The sequence below is a fragment of the Octopus sinensis genome, linkage group LG7 (genome assembly GCF_006345805.1).
Source record: "Octopus sinensis linkage group LG7, ASM634580v1, whole genome shotgun sequence".
Taxonomy (NCBI): Eukaryota; Metazoa; Mollusca; class Cephalopoda; order Octopoda; family Octopodidae; genus Octopus; species Octopus sinensis.
In genome coordinates this window covers 105,150,871-105,171,309 of record NC_043003.1, presented here as the reverse complement: position 1 = coordinate 105,171,309, position 20,439 = coordinate 105,150,871, and the positions used below count along the sequence as shown (strand labels likewise).

The following is a 20,439-nucleotide window of genomic DNA, read 5'->3' as shown; positions in this document are numbered from 1 at the left end:
TAAATACGAAATAATTTAACAGAAAATTAATGTTTTAATACACAGATTACATACCAATTTTATTTACATTTCTGAATTATTTTAATGTATTTTGGAATCACCATTTATAGTTCTGTTATTTGTTAGTGGTGTCTGATTATACTTTGTCAAGATTTGCAAATAATACAATCTCTAAACGAGTTCAAATAGCTTAATGAATGAAAGACATGAAAGGAAAGAATTATTCACCATGATTTTATTTAAAAAAAAATAAATAAATTCTGAATGTCATTTATTTCTTATCAAGATGCTTTTGTTTAAATGAATGTAAAATGAAAAACAAATATTTGTTCATGGTTATTGCTTAGTATTTACTCTTTTACTTGTTTCAGTCATTTGACTGCGGCCATGCTGGAGCACCGCCTTTAATCGAGCAACTCGACCCCGGGACTTATTCTTTTGTAGGCCCAGTACTTATTCTATCGGTCTCTTTTGCCGAACCGCTAGGTAACGGGGACGTAAACACACCAGCATCAGTTGTCAAGCAATGCTAGGGGGACAAACACAGACACACACACATATATATATATATATACATATATACAACAGGCTTCTTTCAGTTTCCGTCTACCAAATCCACTCACAAGGCTTTGGTCGGCCCGAGGCTATAGTAGAAGACACTTGCCCAAGGTGCCACGCAGTGGGACTGAACCCGGAACCATGTGGTTGGTAAACAAGCTACTTACCACACAGCCACTACTGTGCCTATTTAAACAATAAAATTATATTTTAACTTCAAAAATCTTTTATTTTATATCTTTTGCATCTTTCAGTCATTGGCCTGTGGCCATGCTGGAGTACTGCTTTGAAGGGTAGTTGACAAATCAACTCCAATACTCACTTTTTAAAGCCTGATACTTATTCTATCAGACTCTCTTATTAAATAGCTAAGTTATGGAGGTAGGGAACATCAACAAACCAACACTGGCTGTCAGATGGTATGGTAAGGCGGCGAGCTAGCAGAATCGTTAGCACGTCGGGCGAAATGCTTAGCAGTATTTCGGCTGCCGTTACGTTGTGAGTTCAAATTCCGCCGAGGTCGACTTTGCCTTTCATCCTTTCGATTTCGATAAATTAAGTACCAGTTAAGCACTGGGGTCGATATAATCGACTTAATACCTATGTCTGTCCATGTTTGTCTCCTCTATGTTTAGCCTCTTGTGGGTAATAAAGAAATAGGTATGGGGTAGGGATAAGCACAAACACACGCACACACATACATACACATGATAGGTTTCCACAGTTTCCATCTGCTAAATTCAATCACAAGGTGTTGGCTAGCCAGGGACTATAGCAGAAGAAACTTGTCCAAGGTGCTGCACAGTGGGCTTGAACCCCAAACCACATGGCTGAAAAGTGAGCTTCTTAACCACTGACTCTACATCTAATTAATAGACAAGCACTGTTGAGTAGAAGCAAGTTCATGACAAATTGAACCCACAACCTAGTTTTGATTATAAACTGGAATCCTTCATTAGATTAATGCATTTGGAAAAGAGGAATGAACATCACAGAATCTCTTTTCCTGTCTAAGGTCATGTGTCAACATAAGAAATCTGCATAGAGTTGTATTCTTTTATTCTTTTACTTACTTCAGTCATTTGACTGTGGCCATACTGGAGCACCACCTTTAGTTGAACAAATCAACTCCTAGGACTTACTCCTTGTAAACCCAGCACTTATTCTATCAATCTCTCCAGCCGAACTGCCAAGCCACAGGGATGCAAACACACCAGCATCGGTTGTCAAGCAATGGTGGGTAGACAAACACAGACACACACGCACACACACACATAATGTCCATTTTTTTTTTTCTGTCCTAGTTTTTGTATACATTCGCTGCTTTCTTCCAAGGAATCTAATGGTCTTAGCTTAGTTTTTCCTTGGGGCTGGCCAGATTGGAGCAATCTCAAGTATAATCAGCCAAAATTGCAAAGATAATCTGGTATTTGACTGAGGAAAGAAAACTTCAACCGGTCCTTGTTTTCTTTGTATCGTCTATCTGGATGTTTTGTTGTCCCCTTTTTGTATTACCTAACTGTCTGAATGTTTTGCGTTCTTGTCCCATTTTGTATTTCATATAAATATATATATATATATATATATGATGGGTTTCTTTCAGTTTCTGTCTACCAAATCCACCCACAAGGCTTTGGTTCGCATGAGGCTATAGTAGTAGACACTTGCCCAAGGTGCCACGCAGTGGGACTGAACCCGGGACCATGTGGTTGTTAAGCAAGCTACTTACCACATGAACATAATGTAACTTCACAAGAAATTAATTTACAGTTGGCCATTTCTGAAACTAAAAAAATATATCTTCAATGTTTTAGTGAGGAACTGGTACAGCCAGTGCTAATATACTCTAGTGTTGTGGGTCAAGAAACTTTAATCACAATTACATTTATGGTGACACCAGGAACATAATGATCAATTCTGGTTCAGAAAGGTAAGGGAGACAACTCTTAAATTTTTATTTATTAAAAATACAACGTAGAAAGTGGGTCTGATTTTAGTAGTTTGTGAAGTAATTCTTTGAACATTTTATACCATAGAGTTTTAAAAGTTGGTATGAAATCACTAAAGTAGATTAAAGAAATGAATGATTTTAAGTTGTAGTGACAAGTTAACATAGCTTTATAGCAATAATAATAAGAATATTAACCAATCAATCAGTCAATCAATCACCTCAGTGAATTTAAATCAGAACCAGATTATTGAAATTCAGTAGTTGTGAGTTGAACAAATATTTGGGTGAAAATTTGTTGTGCAGAGTAAGCAGAAATTTCTTGTTTCACTCTGGATGTGATCTGATGACAACATAATTTCATTTAACTTGAGGGTGTGCCCTGACATCTTCACCACTATCTTCTCTCTTCTCCAACTGGGGTAACTATGTATCTTTTCTACTGTAAGACACCTGTTCCCATCCCTCTATCATACTTCAATCTCCCAACATCTAACATGAAGCCATCTCCCTCAATACTACTCCCCTCTCTATTGAGGGGTCTTGTCTTTCAAGTTACTCAGTAACCTCACTAGTGCTGGTGCCACATAAAAAGCACCCAGTACACTCTGTAAAGTGGTTGGTTTTAGGAAGGGCATCAAGCTGTAGAAACCATGCTAAAGCAGACAACAGAACTTGGCAAAATCTTCTGATATGCCAGCTCCTGTCAAACTACCCAATCCATGCAAGCATGGAAAGCAGGTATAAAAAATGAAGGCAGTATGTATCCTCTATCATTTCTATAATTTTTATAGTGTCTTTTTGATACTGGCTGGTCTCATATCATTTTGATTCAGGTACTACTGACTTGTTCTCATCCAACATTTGTCACTCATATTCCCAGTCCTTCCTTTTTAAAATGACATCCCTCTATAATTTCTTCCCTGCTCATGTTTTTCCTACAACCATCAACTTGCAAAAAGAACTTCAACTATATTTTAAACAAAAGACCTTTCAAGAATTTAAGTTTAGTTTTAATGAATTATTACTGAGGTTTTCAAAAATGATTAAATTGAAACAATTTTTCTGGCTGAATAGAAAAATGACACTTGAAAATCCATAAATACAAGATCAAATTTAAAACATCAACAAATTCCGTATTAAACAAATATATTTTTAACATTTGCGAGTAAACAAATGTAAACATTGTTTACATCAGTAAACACTGAAAGATAAAATTCTTCCTCTTTCTTTCTCTCTCCCCTCCTTCTTACTCTCTTTCCTTTTTTAATCTTGGAGGGTCTGCACCTATCTAGATCTAAAATAAAATTATCATAATACTTAATGTCAATATTTCAATGAAGATCTATTTTAAATTCAGAATTAGTAATAAGCTGCTAGAATTAATGAATTTCTGTATACAGTTTGTATTTTGTCATATTAATCATAATGTCAGACTTCAAGACATATTTCCTGAACATCTGTGACCACAAGCAAGACTAAAATTATTCTAGCTTCAGCATATCTAGCAGAAAATTGGCACGGTTCCTATCTTATACTGCACAGTTAATCTCAGAGAAGCATGCAGTGCAGCATAAATGTGTTAAGAAATATAAAAATACCCCAAATTTCAGATTTATTTCTCATCACATGCTAGCTTCAAATAATGAACATAACAGTGTGATAGAATTAATACGATCTAGATGCATGTGTGGCTGTGTGGTAAGAAGTTGGCTTCTCAACTCCATACTTTTGTGTTCAGTCCCACAGCACAATACCTTGGGCAAGTGTTTTTTACTACAGCCCTGGGCCAACCAAAGCTTTGTGAGTGGATTTGGTCAGCGGAAATTGAAAGAAGCCTATCCAATGTATATGTGTGTTTGAGTGTGTATGTGTGTGTGTTTGAGTGTGTATGTGTGTGTGTTTGTGTCTCCTTGTCTTCACATCACACGATAGTTGTAAATGAGTCTCACTACCATACAAGAGGTGTTGTTCATTTCCAATAATTCTGCATAAATATATCTGGACAAAGGGAAATATCACCTTGCTTGGAAACAGGTGAGGGTTGGCAATTGGAGGGGTATTGAACTGTAGAAAATCTGTCTCAATGATCTCTGTCTAACCCATGTAAGTATGGAAAAGTGGATGTTAAAACAAGGATGATGACAATGGGGATTAGTAAGATTAATAACAATGAAATCATTATGGATAATTCAGAATGTTTGATATGGATTCATCATCATCATCACCATCATCATCATCATCGTTTAACGTCTGCTTTCCATGCTGGCATGGGTTGGATGGTTTGATTGAGGACTGGTGAACCAGAGGCTGCTCCAGGCACCAATCTGATCTGGCAAAGTTTCTGCAGCTGGATGCCTTTCCTATCACCAACCACTCCGAGAGTGTAGTGGGTGCTTTTACGTGCCACCGGCACAAAGGCCAGTCAGGCGGTTCTGGCAATGATCATGCTCAAAAGGTGTTTTTTACATGCAACCTGCATGGGAGTCAGTCCGGTGGCAAGGGCAACGACCACACTCTAATGTTGTTTTTCACGTGTGGTTAAAAATATAAGGATGCTCATTGAAGCAACAGTTCAGAAGTAAAGAATTATGTCAAATTTTTAATTTGGTGCATATTCTGAGTAGAAAAAAATCCAGAATAATTTAAAATAAAAACCCTTAAATAATTTAACATCATCATCATCGTTTAACTTCCACTTTCTATGCTGGCATGGGTTGGACGGTTTGACTGAGGACTGGCAAGCCAGCGGCTGCACCAGGCTCCAATCTGATCTGGCAAGGTTTCTACAGCTGGATGCCATTCCTAATGCCAACCACTCCAAGAGTGTAGTGGGTGCTTTTTACGTTCCAACAGCACAGGGGCCAGTCATTGGGTACTGTCATTGGCCATGTTTAGATGGTGCTTTTTACATGTCACCAACACAGGTGTGTGTGTGTGGGGGGGGGGGGTTAGTAGTAATTTTTTTCCCCAATATTTTTCAGAAATACAAATGGGATTTCTTAAGCAAGTTTTTTACCTTCTGTCTTACCTTTTACTTATGCCAATCTGCTGCCATGCTGAAGCATTGTCATAAAGAGTCTAACTGAACAGTCAACTCTTACCATTTATATTCCAAGTGTGATACTTATTCTATTGGTCTCTTAGGCTGAACCACTAAGTTACAAGGATGTAAAGAAACCAATACCAGTTGACAAGCAACAGAGGATAGGGTCACAAAATACACATATGTATTTGTGTGTGTGTGTGATAAGCTTCTACACAATTTCACAAAGCTTAGGTAGAAGACACTTGCCCAAGGTGTCATGCAGTAAGATTGAACCTGAAAGATTGCAGTAAGATTGGACCCGTGGTAGCAAAATGAGCTTCTAAACCACACAGCCATGCTTGTGCCTAACCAAACACTTATTGAATTTTGATAAACAGACAGAAAAGAATATAAAATTATGAACAAAAAAAAATTAAATGCTAAATTTCTAATGTAGGTATAAGGGAAGAAATTTTGGAGAAACGAAACAACCAATTATATCAATCTGCAATGCTTGATTAGCAGTTTATTTTATCAAGTAAGGAAGGACAAAAGACAAAACTGACAATAGCAAGATGTGAACTGAGACTTAAAAGAGATGGAAAAATATACCATAGGGCACTTTATCCAACCCTTTATCAAATAATAAAAAAAGAAAAGTAAAAATAGGAAACTACAAATTTAAAAAAACAAACTAATGTATTTCGTTATTGAAATTATAAGTTTTGCAATTCAATATTTAATATATATTTTAAGCTCTGATTTTGTTTTTCTCTCTGACTTTTGTCCCTCATCCTCTCAACAACAACACATTAGATTCTTTTCCTTTTAAAGAATTTTGGCAAGTTAATATTGTTTTCACAAAAATGTATAGATACATAACTGCCTATTTCTATATACCCACAGAAAAAAAATGAAAACAGATGGATTATTATATATGGATATTTGTTGTGTATATGTATATTATAAATACACACACACACACATACATATGTACATATATATATACATACACATATATATGCACAATCACACACGCACACACCCACACACACACACACACACACACACACACACACACACAAGCACGCACCATATGTTTTCGTGTTTTTTTTCTGTAAGTATGATAGAAATAGGCAGTTCTCTTCCGACAAATATTTGAGTATGCAGGTTAGAATTTTAAATGTATTTTATTCATGGAAACATACCTAAAATAAGGAATTATGTTGGCATAAATTACCAAATTCACACTGAACGTAATTGTGCCATGCTCCTTAAATTTTTACCTTTTTATGTTATTTTATGTTATAATGTTTTATAAATTTATTTCTCCAAAACTGAATAATAAATATATGTAAAGTGTGCAAACAAATATCAGAAATTAGGTTTATGTTATTTCATTTCACATTTTTTCTAAAAGATAATATAATCCTTGACATATTATTTGCCTTGTTTCTTAAGGTTGCAAATGCAAGCTTAAGATTTTGGCAATCATACAGCCCAAGAACTCTATAAAAAACACAGCCCAAATATACACCATTGTAATGCAAAAAATTCTTCTTGTTGAAACAGATGGAGATCTCTCTCTCTCTCTCTCTCTCTCTGTATGTGCATATGAGTATATATATATATGCATGCATACATACATACATACATACATACATACATACTTACATACACACATACATATACATATGTATCTATAAATGCACACACACATACACGTTTAGTGTTGACTGTGAGAAGAAAAAGTACTCAATATCATAATAGAGAGAAATAATATTTTATAATTTGTTTAAGTCAGTCTCTGGCTACCCTGGAGTTGAGCCTGTATGTTACGAGGCAAGTTACGAGTAAAGATTTTTGATGGAAGTTATGCATATATATATATATATATATATATATAATATATATATATATATAAAATATTATTTGAGACAAAACCACTATTTTGCAAAACAAACAAGGAAAGACTTAATCAATACATAAAATTTAATAATTATTTATTAAATTTTATGTATTGATTAAGTCTTTCCTTGTTTGTTTTGCAAAATAGTGGTTTTGTCTCAAATAATATTTTATAATATTTTACTATAAAATTGGATTTAATCCTAAATCTGATTTTTTTTCCCTGTAAATTTGGATATATTCCCTAATATTTATTATATATATATATATAAAAACATTATTGGTGAATTGAAGAAATGGAGCTGAACACAGCTGTTTACTGCTGTGATTTTTGCTACTAAGGTATCGGTTACAAGATTATTCATCTTTCTATTTCACATAATATATATATATATATATATATATATATAATATATATATCTATATATATATATATATATATATATATATATATATATATATATATAAAATATTATTTGAGACAAAACCACTATTTTGCAAAACAAACAAGGAAAGACTTAATCAATACATAAAATTTAATAAATTATTTATTAAATTTTATGTATTGATTAAGTCTTTCCTTGTTTGTTTTGCAAAATAGTGGTTTTGTCTCAAATAATATTTTATAATATTTTACTATAAAATTGGATTTAATCCTAAATCTGATTTTTTTTCCCTGTAAATTTGGATATATTCCCTAATATTTATTATATATATATATATAAAAACATTATTGGTGAATTGAAGAAATGGAGCTGAACACAGCTGTTTACTGCTGTGATTTTTGCTACTAAGGTATCGGTTACAAGATTATTCATCTTTCTATTTCACATAATATATATATATATATATATATATATATAATATATATATCTATATATATATATATATATATATATATATATATATATATATATATAAAATATTATTTGAGACAAAACCACTATTTTGCAAAACAAACAAGGAAAGACTTAATCAATACATAAAATTTAATAAATTATTTATTAAATTTTATGTATTGATTAAGTCTTTCCTTGTTTGTTTTGCAAAATAGTGGTTTTGTCTCAAATAATATTTTATAATATTTTACTATAAAATTGGATTTAATCCTAAATCTGATTTTTTTTCCCTGTAAATTTGGATATATTCCCTAATATTTATTATATATATATATATATAAAAACATTATTGGTGATTGAAGAAATGGAGCTGAACACAGCTGTTTACTGCTGTGATTTTTGCTACTAAGGTATCGGTTACAAGATTATTCATCTTTCTATTTCACATAATATATATATATATATATATATATATATATATATATATATATATATATATATATATATATATATATTATATATATATATATATATATATTAACGGGATTTCTGTCTTTGGATGCAATATGAGGTCTTGGCGGAGAAAGGGAAAAGAAAAGGAGGTCAAAAACAGGGGGAAAGGAAGTGGAAAAAACAGGAAGAAAACAAACTAGAAAACAAAATAGGGAAAAAGGGAAAAGGAATGAAGAGAGAGAGGTTAAGTGGGGGTTTTGCGTTTTGGAAATTTTTAATATTTTCTGTCAAGTTTTATTTTATTTTATTTGATTTGATTTTATTAACAGTACCTGAGGTGGCAGGTGTTTACATCACCTTCCTAACTTACTGCCTGACTGTTGTTGTACTTTGTTCCTTGCCCCAGTCCATGTTTGGCCAGACTGGGGCATTTACTTTTTTGCTTCTTGTTGCCAGTACCCTCTAAAAGACACTTGGCATGGCACAGCTGCTGATGCACAGACACAAGCTGCAGTTACACCACTTGCAGATTTTTCTGGACAGTGAGCTGGTGTGGTCTCTGTTTGTAAGACACACATTTCCTCAGTTCATCTTTTTGACCGTGCTGCAGTCCTGGGTCAAGAACATATTGGGTACTTGGCACCTGAAATGTCATCAGGCACTCACAGCCCTCAGGAAATGCAATTAGTGGAAGCTGTACATTAGCAATATATAGAAATCTAGTGGTAAGTATGAGCGATGATGTTCTCAGGGAAACCCAAGCTGGTCTACTTAAAAGGACTTTCAGGCCTGGTACTACCATGGATAACTTCCAGAAATCTCTAGCAGTGCTACCAAAGAGCACTGCCAGTCTGAGATAAATCCTACAACATGGAAGCAAGGCAGGACTGTCCAAGATGCACACATAATGATGAAACCATTCCACACTTGTGCAACAGCCAAGTATTGCCAAGTTTGTGGAGTTATGTTGAACAGCTGTTAGCGTGTGTGGTTAGAATTCAACTCTAGGCTAAATCTATAGTGAGGATTGCTCCAGGACCCACTTTTAATGAGGGAGGGCAGGCAGTGTTCCTCTGTCTAGTGGCTATGGCAAAAGGGGTTGTGTGGTGGATGAGGCTTAAAGGATTGAAAAAAGACACTTTCCTCTTGTCAACTTGGAAAGAAAAGTGCTACTAGTCAAATTGTGAAAAGATGGGTGACTGTGTCAAAAAGGTTTAAGATGAATAGCCCTACTCTAAGTATGCACCTGCAGACAGGAGAACAACAACTGGGCGAAGGTTCATGATTTTGGTGGCTAAGGTATTCCTGGATCTGTGGGGTTCTTCTATTGACCCCAGGTGGGGTTTCTCGGGTATCAGGAGGACTGCACCATTCTTGTTATCACATACTATTTATACTATATATACTTTTATCACATTTCACCGTGCTTTCCATTATTTTCTCCTCATCTTTCATGTAAACCTTCACACAAATGGTTGATTGTCCTTGTGATATCCCCCTCATCTATGCCCCTGTGGCTAATAAAAGAAATTCTTCTTCTTCTTCTTGTTATTGTTGCTACAGCTGCTGTTGTTATTTTATTATCCCTTTTATCTACCCTTTCTCTTTATCATTCTCCCCTCTTCCTTTTTCTTCATCATCATCATCATCATCATCATCATCATCTTCTTCTTCTTCTTGTTATTGTTGCTACAGCTGCTGTTGTTATTTTATTATCCCTTTTATCTACCCTTTCTCTTTATCATTCTTCCCCTCTTCCTTTTTCTTCATCATCATCATCATCATCATCATCATCATCATCTTCTTCTTCCTCTCCTTCTTCTCCCACTACTACCCACTCCCATCACTAACTCATCAGTAATTTCTTCTGGTCAATTTTCTGAAACCTGAACCCTTAATCAACAACTGAAACCAAACCCCCCCAAAAAGGCAGGCCTTTTCAATTAACATTCTTCAATTAATATTTTTCCTTTACTTCCCATTTTAATTATTCACTGGGCCCAACCCAGTTACATTCAGATTACAATCCCTTTATCAATCAATCTATTTACACATACAAAAGCATCCAACTGGCAGAAGAATTCTTGCTACTTTGGTGCTTATTGGTCCATCTCTACATTCTGAATACTAAGTCCACTGAGCTCAACTTTACCTTTCATCCTTTAGAAGAGAGAGGATCCATGGAATTAATACCAGCTGAATACTGGATCTATACAATTGGTTTGCTCACTCTCCACCAAATTGTAGTATTTGTGCTAAAATTTGAAACCAATCTATTCACACACACACACACACACACACATTCGTGAAATTCCTTCTCCCATTCAATTTGATTTACTTATTTGATAGCTTTTTACTTTATTTATTTCTACTCAAGTTTTTTATTGAACCAATATCTGCCCATCCAACCTTATTTCTCTCTTAACCCCTTCTCTTCTTTCCTTTTCCCTTTTGTTTTTCTTTCTTTTTTTCCCCCCTCTTCTTTTGCTCCTGGTTTTTTCCCCTCATTAACTTTTTCTCTCCTCCACCAACACCTCCTACTATGCCCTACAATATGAATCCCTTATATATGTATAAAATCTACCATCAAAAATCTCTTGTCACAACTTGCCTGATGAACCTCTAAATGCACGCGTGAAATGCCAAAGTAGCAAAATGACTAAGTTATAAAATAAATAAAAATATATAATATAAACATCATCATCATTTTAAAGTTCACTTTCCTATGCTTGCATGGAATATGATGGAATCTCCCATTAAACATAGGTGTTCCCTTTTTGCTGAACGACGTGCACAAATGATTTGCTTATAGTGATCAAATGTATCACAGCAGTCCCTCCATCAAATGGACATTGTCTGCACAGATGTCAGCTGTCAAAATGGTCGCAGACCAATGTGAAATTAAATGTTTCAATCAAGAAAACAACATGCCACTTGGTCCAGGAATCAAACCATTGATGTAGTGATCATGGCAGTAATGCCCTACCACTAGGATGCATGCCTTTGCAAGCTTAGTTGGTCAAAACTTTCAAGTCATTGTCAACAACACTCTTGTATAAGAATAATAATTTCAAATTTTTTGTCACAAAAGCAGCTTAGGGGAGGGGGATTAAGTCGATTACATCGACCCCAGTGTGTAACTGATTTCAGTGGAATTGGAACTCAGAATGTAGCATCAGACGAAATACCACTAAGTATTTTGCCCAACATGCTAATGATTCTGCCAGCTTTCCACCTTATTCTCGTATAAGAATAATGTATACATACATACATACATACATACATACATACATACATAGATCACATATATATATATATATATATATATATATATATGTGTGATCTATGTATGTATGTATACATAAGTAGCAAGATCATCAGAAAGAAGTCCGGCGTGAGAGATGTCATTGCAGAGTATACACGCAGCAAGTATAGATGGGCTGGACACGTCGCCCGGCTCACCGATAATCGGTGGACGCACGCAGTTGTCGAGTGGTACCTGCGTGAGCAGAAAAAGCCACCCGGAAGACCTCCACGATGGTGGAATTACGATTTCAGGAGGACGATTGGGATCACGTGGATGAGAAAGGCGCGATCCAGAGAGGAGTGGACAGCGTGCTGTGATCAGCGGTGTCAAATGGACGCCTGACGGACTGGTCGGTCAAAGTGATCAAAGTGATATATATATATATATGTATGTATGTATATATATATGCTGGTGCGACATATAAAGCACCCAGTACACTCTGTAAAGGGGGTTGGTGTTAGGAAGAGCATGGAAGTTGGTGCTGCCCCTGGCCTAGCCAGTTCCTGTTGAATCGTTCAACCCATGCCAGCATGGAAAACGAGCATCAAATAAAGATGATGTATATATATCTACATGTTAATAATTCATTCCCTCCTGTGTCTAATGGTGTGATGCAAAGCAAACCTATTTTTCTCAATACACTGGAGTCATCACTGTATTATGACAGTTGTAGGAAAATGTCTTTCTCTTTCTCACAAAGACAGTTATTTACAGTTTTCACAATACAATAAACCTCCAGTGTTGAAAAAAAAAAACAGGTTTATCTTGCACTACATTACAGATATATTACATATATACATATTCATATAAACCTACACACTATATACATATATACACGAAATCTATTGATGGTTTATTTCAGAACTGTAAAAAGAAGCCTGGTTTGGTGGGTGGGTGTTGGTTGTATTATGTGCAAGTCCAAACACAGAGGACTTGCATGGAAAAGAATAGTGAGGGACTAGATACTGATTTTTGGTTCCCTTTCATACAACTCAGTGGAGCTTTTGTTATTAAATTGACACACTAACTTAACCATACACAGAACGTCAAACATTTAATTGCTAGAACCTTTGCATATAAATATTTTGTACATGGGCACGTGTGTGTTATATATAATATATATATATATATATATAATTTAAAGAGAGTTAGAGGTTGTGAATCCAACCAACTAAGGAATAGTATGTATCCAATATACTGCTGGTAGAATACCCAATTATTAATGCAAAAGTGTTGGTTATTGTGTGGGAATTACAATGTTGAGTATAATAACTAGGCGAGGGTAATAAGTGGTTTTTACCTTTAATTTATATGGCAAGAAGAAAATGGAGGGAATCCAGAGGTAGTATTCATCAGCTGTTAAATATTCTGTCTATATATTTATTTAAAACAGTTTTGATAATATATACATGTGTAAAGTACTAACTAGTACTTTACATATGTATATATATATTATCAGAAGGTTTTAAATAGATAAATAGACATAATATGATATCTAACAGCTGATGATACTACCTCTGGATTCCCTCCATTTTCTTCTTGCCATATATTCATACATATACATATATATATATTATATATTATATATATATATATATATATATATATATATATATATATATATATATATATATTATATATATATATATATATTATATATATATATATATACGTACATATGTGTGTATATGTGTGTATATATATATATATATATATATATATATATATATATATATATATCTATATATATATATATATATATACATATATATATATATATATATTATATATATATAATATATATATATATAATATATTATATATATATATATATATATATTAAACCCACTTCACTCTAAGAAACACCTTCAAGTCTGGTCCTCCTATACATATTGACATATACATTTATATATATCTTCTTTTATTTGTTTCAGTTATTGGACTAAGGTCATACTGGGGCAACTTTTACAAGAGTCTTAGTCAATCATATCTAGTGAAGTATTTATATTAACTTGGGACCAGGTACTTTTATTGATCTCTATTTGTTGCATCATTAGGGACAGCAAGAGGTGCAACCTAAACAAGGAAACTAGATTTTAGACTGATGTAAACATCAGACAAGCAACGACACAGACACAAACATAGACACCTATAATGTCTCTGTTGTATATTCTATGATAACAATGTTTCTCAGTGGCCGGGTGAAGAAGATTCTTATTTGCGTCCAAGCTGGGGAATGATAATATTATCATCATCATTATCATTATCATCATTGTTTAATGACTGCTTTCTATGCTGGCATGGGTTGGACAGTTTGACTGAAAACTGGTAAGCCAGGGGGCTGCACCAGGTTCCAATCTGATCTGGCAAGGTTTCTATGGCTGGATGTCCTTCCTAACACCAACCACTCCAAGAGTGGTGCCACTAACCTGACACCAGTATTGGCCATGACTACAGCCTCACTTGGCTTGACAGGTCAACACAAGCACAGTATATCGCCAAGGGTCTTGGTCACTTGTCAGTGCTTCCATGAAGCCTAACACTCAACTGGTGCCTTTTACGTTCCACCAGCATGGGCACCAGTCAGACAGCACTAGCATCGGCCACGACTATGATTTCACTTGGTTCAACACTTGGTTCACAAGCACAGCATATATCCCAAAAGTATATTCTAAAATAAAAAGATGTTAGGTACTGTTTTGTCTGTGTCTATTTTGTGATGATTTCAGAACAGGTAAATGAACAACTAAATGGAAGAAAGGACTGCATGGAAATTGTTGAAATCATGAAGTTATGAAAAATTATGATAGCTACTTGAAATATCTGAACAATAAATCCATATATATTACATACCTGTAATATATAACAGTAAGTAAAGATGTGATGAACTGAATGGTGTGTGTAAAATAAAATTCTTATCATCATTTAACATTTGTTTTGTTTTTTTATGCTGGCACAGGCTGGACAGTTCGACAGGAACAGGAGCATCCACAGGCATGCATTGTATTCCATGTCAGCTTTGGCATGGTTTCTATGGCTGGATACCCTTCCTAATGCCAACCACTATACAGTGTGTACTAGGGGCTATTTTTTTGTGGCACCAGTACTAGTGAGGTTGCCAAGTTAACTTGCAAGACAGGAAAATAATAAAGGAAGGGGAAAATCCCCTTGACAAATCGGAGAGCGATTTTGAATGGGGGAGAGGTGCTTTTGTGCCTGGGACAAGTGTCTTGCTATAGAGAAAACACATGGCTACCCTGCATTATATAATTGTGGATGACAGCAGCAGGAAACTCAATTGACTGGGGAAAAGAATCAAAAACCTAGCAGCAATTATTTTTGACTTTCAAAGAAAAGAACATAAATTCAAGAATTTAAGAATTATTCTCTCAAATTTACAAGATGAAAACAAAATATGATCTTTGTCTGCAGGTAACCTGTTCATAACTGTTATGACAGATTTTAGTCTATAGGATCTCCTTCACACAAGCTTGATTGCAATTTATTTTATTGGCTCCAAGCAGGATGACATGCAAAATCAACCTTGACAGGATTTGAAGTCAGAAAACAAAGGAACTTAAATACCTGCCACAGCACAATTTACGCCACTCTATACTATTTCTGTTAATCTACCATTCTACGTAATATGATGTCTTATGAATAAGAACATGTAAATTACAAAATACACCTAACAGTAAAAATTAGTTTACATAATAAATACAAGTAATAAATTCTAAATATACTGTCAGCAGTTTTTCTTATTATTGGGTCATCAAATAAATTTGACTGTTTATTTTTGTTTTTATTTTAATCCTTTCCAATATTATTTGAATTAACATGAAAAATAATTTCTATCATAGAATTTTTATGGCTTTTGAAGATCTAGTCTTCCTCTACAACTTTTGTTTATGTTTTTGAAATTTGAATAAACTTTACCTTTTTTTCAGACATGACAATGATGGAGTGTCAACTAGGAAAAAAATGAACAAATACATCTAACACCCCAATCCTCATCATCTCGTTTAACATTGATGATGATGATGATGATGATAATATAAACAAACGCCTAACAATCTTTAACGTGTTTAATACTTATAGATTATTATAAAGCAACATTAACAATCCTAGAAGAAAAAAGTATTATTTAATTTCTAATCTTATTAACCCAAATTGAGATGAAAAGTAAACTAAGAAATAAAATAAATAAAGGAGTAAACTAAAAGAAAATAAAAACAACAAGAATTGAAGAAATAACATGTACAGTATAGTAAATAAATCCCTGAATGAAATTACCAGATTATTTTTTCGTGTTGTTAACTAATGTTAATATATGTGAAAGAGAGATTAAAGTGAATTAAGGATTAGCTGTCCACAATGAAAAGCCAGCACAGAATTGAAATTTTATGTAATTGTAATTATTATGCAAACAAAATGACAATTAAAGAAGCTTATGAAAGGAGGTTGTTGTAAACACACAGCTTTTAGAATATAGAAACAGTGATTTATGCAGAAATGACAATAGAATATTTCTTTTTAATTATATCATTCATTAAATTCTTAATTAGCATCAAGTCTGTTTAATCTCTTCTTCATTTTTGAAATAAAGCAAAGACATCAGAACTTCTCATTTAAAATCCTTAAGTTGCACTGTAGATAATTTTATAAGAAAAATATTGAAAACAATTTGCAAATTAACAGAAGTTAAAAATTAAGCTTCAAATTAAAAACATGACATTTTTCGTAGAAAGTGAAGAGAGAAAGAAACAAAGACATTCCAAGAATATAACAACAGAATGCTGCTGTGTTATACATACATTTTGGATATTTGCTACGTCTCCCCAAACAGTTCAGCAGTGACAACATCAACTAAGTCCAAGAAGCACCGCAAGAGAAACTAGAGAAACTGCTAATGGATGATACAGCTGTGCAGTGCTACACAAGTGCCTGTACCTGACAAACTTATTTCAGTAGCCAATCTAATGATAAAGAGATAAAGACTGGTTATCTACTTAGATAGTTAGGTGTGTAGAAGTAACACATTTCAAGTTTCCATTGATTAAATAATGAATTTTAATTAAAGTAATAAAAGTTGAGATAAATATCCTCATAATGCCAATAGTTTTCTGCAAACTAGCGCAATTGATTAATAGCTTATATTTATTTCATAAATAGTTTTGGCCAACATCTCTCTCTATTTATGACTGCTCCGGATTTGTGTATATTCTGACAGATATCATGTTAGCACAGTTTTCTAAAATAAGAATATATTATCAGTACTCTATGGGTATATGTAGTTGTTTTTTTAAGCTTTATATTATGATAGAAAGTGTGTTTAGACATTTTTAATATAAGCTATCTGGGTTCCTAGTGGGGGGTGATGTTTTTTCTCTTTGGTGATTCACAAAAGCATAAAAAACAGGGCACCAACTGCTTATGAATTCATCTTTCGTATTCCAAGAGATAACGTTAATTCTATTATGGAATTACAGATAAAGAGAGATGGGGTTACAGTTTTGTTGTTATAAATCGGAATAAAAAAAATAAAGAAAAGATTCAAAACTGTATAAAGAAGACACTTGACAAAAAAAAAATCAAATGTTAATTTTGTAATTAATATAATTTATGACAAAATTTATAGTTCCTAATTTTGGTTTATGACACTAACTGAAGGTGGTATGAGAAAATATCAACAAAGTGGCTGTGTGGAGAGATGCAGGTGGGACTGTGTGGTGAGAAGCTTGCTTCCTAACTACATAGTTTCAGGTTCAGCCCCACTGCATGGCACCTTGGACAAGTGTCTTCTGCTATAGCCTCGGGCCAACCAAAGCCTTGTGAATGGATTTGGTAGACAGAAACTGAAAGAAATCTCTTTGTTTGTGTGTGTGTGTGTGTGTGTGTGTGTGTCTTTGCATCTGTGTTTGTCTCCCACCACCACTTAATAACCAGTGCTTGTGTATTTATGTTTGGCAAAAGAGACCCAAAGTACCAGGCTTAAAAAAAGTAAATCCTGGGGTTAATTCATTTAACTAAAAACTCTTCAAGATAATGCCCCAGCATGGCCACAGTCTAATGACTGAAACAAGTTAAAAAGTAAAAGCAAAGATGAATATCCATCTGTTAGTTTTAAAACAGAAATGATTTTGTGAAAATGGTTAATGATTATAAAGAAATAACTTATTTTCACATCCTTAAAGTAGAAAATCTCAATGAAGATTAAAAACAATGAAAACCAATCCATTCTACTAAATGCACAAGGCCTGAAATTCGGAGAAAGGGCACTAGTCGATTACATGAACCCTACTGTTTCACTGGTATTTAATTTATCGACCCCGAAAGGATGAAAGGCATAGTCAACATTGGCGGAATTTGAACTCAGAACATAGCAACAAGCAACAATTCTGCCAGCTTGCTACCTTTGAGACGTATAGTAATCTTTTCTACTCTAGACAAAAGACCCGAAATTTTTTTGGAGGGAGCCAGTTGATTTGATTGACCCCAGTACGCAACTGGTACTTAATTTATCGACCCCGAAAGGATGAAAAGCTAAGTTGGTGGAATTTGAACTCAGAACGTAGCGATGGGTGAAATACCACTAAGTGTTTTGTCCAGCGTGCTAACAATTCTGCCAGCTTGCCACTTTACAATGAAAACCAATCATGCTTAAAATAAGACTATACTGTAATGCAGATGTGGTGAGGTATCAGAATTGTTAGCATGTTGGACAAAATGACTAGCAGCATTTCTTGTGTTTCTTTAAGTTCTGAGTTCAAACCCTACTAACGTCCAACTTTGTCTTTCATCCCTTGAGGGTTGTGTACTGGGGTTGATCTAATCAACTGCCCCCTCCACTTCCCCCAAAATTTCGTGCCTTGTGACTAGAGCAGAAAAGATTACAACGCTTTTATGCCAGGTGTTGAGAGTCTAAAGTATGAAGAAGGGACAAGAATAGGTGCCTTGCTATAGAGGAGACACATGGCTACCCCACATCATATAAAGGTAAGTAGCAGTAGCTGGAAAGAAGATAAGAATGGTAGTGATGTTCTAGAACAATCTCTCAAGGTACAAGAAGGTGAGAATAAGAGAGGATAGAGTCAGTGGATGAGGGGGTGATGAGAGGATGGGTAGTTTGATAAGAGCATGAGGGGAGAGTAACAGATGGTTAGAGATGGAGATAGAGGTAAATGTAGTGAATGATGAACAAGCGTAGAGATGTGGTTGATGGGAAATATCAGTATGGAGATGGGGAGGGGCGAGGGTGAGAGAGATAGCAGGGGCTCAGGAAGGACCCCACTACTTAAATAATTAAAAATAGATATTGTTTTTACTTTTTTTTTTAACAGTTGCTAATATTAGGGAAGTCAATGTCTTGCTTAGGAGTCACAGCACAAGTGTTCTCATTCCAATTCCAGTCAGAAATTTTTGCAGGTTGTGCTAACACTATTTTAGTCCTTCAATATTTTTTCTAGTCTTAAGGCGGTGAGCTGGCAGAAATGTCAGCACACTGGGCAAGATGCTCAGCGGTATTTTGTGTCTTTATGTTCTGGATTCAAATTCCGCTGAGGTCAACTTTGCCTTTCATCCTTTCGGGGGTCGATAAAATTAAACACTAGTTGCATATTGGGGTCAACCTAATCGACTGGCCCCCTTCCCCAAAATTTCAGGCCTTGTGCCTAGAGTAGAAAAGAATATTTTTTCTAGTCTTACAAACAACAGTTCCAGATTCCTAAGCCCCTTGGTGTTGGGATGACATGAGAGTTCATGGAAAGATAAGAATGGACATTTTTGAAGTAATTGTAATAACTTAGAAAAGTAAAATGGACGTCAACAACGAATCAAAAACTTAAACATACTACAACAGGCAATACATTTTAACTTGTTCTTTGGTTCAATCATTGGACTGTGGCCATGCTGGGGCACTGCCTTTATGGGTTTTAGTTAAACAAATCAATCCTAGTACTTATTTTTTAAGTCTGATACTGCCAAACTGCTAACTTACAAGGATGTAAACAAATCAACACTGTCAAATGGTTTGTCAAAGACAAACACAGAGAGACACACAAACATATAGTAAAATTGAAAAAAAGAGTCTTGCTAACAGAGAACAACATCAGCCTCTTTGGTATCTATTTTTGATCACATATATGACAGGTTTCCACAGTTTCAATCTACCAAATTCATTCATAAAGATTGCGCAGCCTAGAGCTATAGAAAAAACTTGTTCAAGGTGCCATGCAGTGAGACTGAACCTGAAACTATGTGGCTGCAAAGTGAGCTTCTTAACCACACAGCCATACCTGTGTCTGCTGGTATTTCCTTAAAAAAAAATATACAACTTGAACTTGCTTCAAGAACACAAATATTCAACTATATTCAAAACCATAAGATAACAAACTGATGT

At 34.5% G+C, this 20,439-nt stretch overlaps 1 protein-coding gene across 5 annotated transcripts in view; it reads right to left on the bottom strand.

Moving 5' to 3' along the window:
• Positions 1–20,439, bottom strand: part of LOC115213791 — a 182,545-nt gene that overhangs the window by 113,888 nt on the left and 48,218 nt on the right. Inside the window, exon 1 of one of the 5 annotated variants that reach the window (XM_036505054.1) lies at positions 16,856–16,993. The exons of 1 other annotated variant lie outside the window; for it this stretch is intronic. In XM_036505054.1, the coding sequence (XP_036360947.1) occupies positions 16,856–16,904 (49 nt within the window). In that variant the 5' untranslated portion in view covers positions 16,905–16,993. Of the gene's footprint in view, positions 1–16,855; positions 16,994–20,439 lie in introns of those variants that run through there. 3 more of the 5 variants (XM_036505051.1, XM_036505053.1, XM_036505055.1) reach the window with 3 other exon arrangements.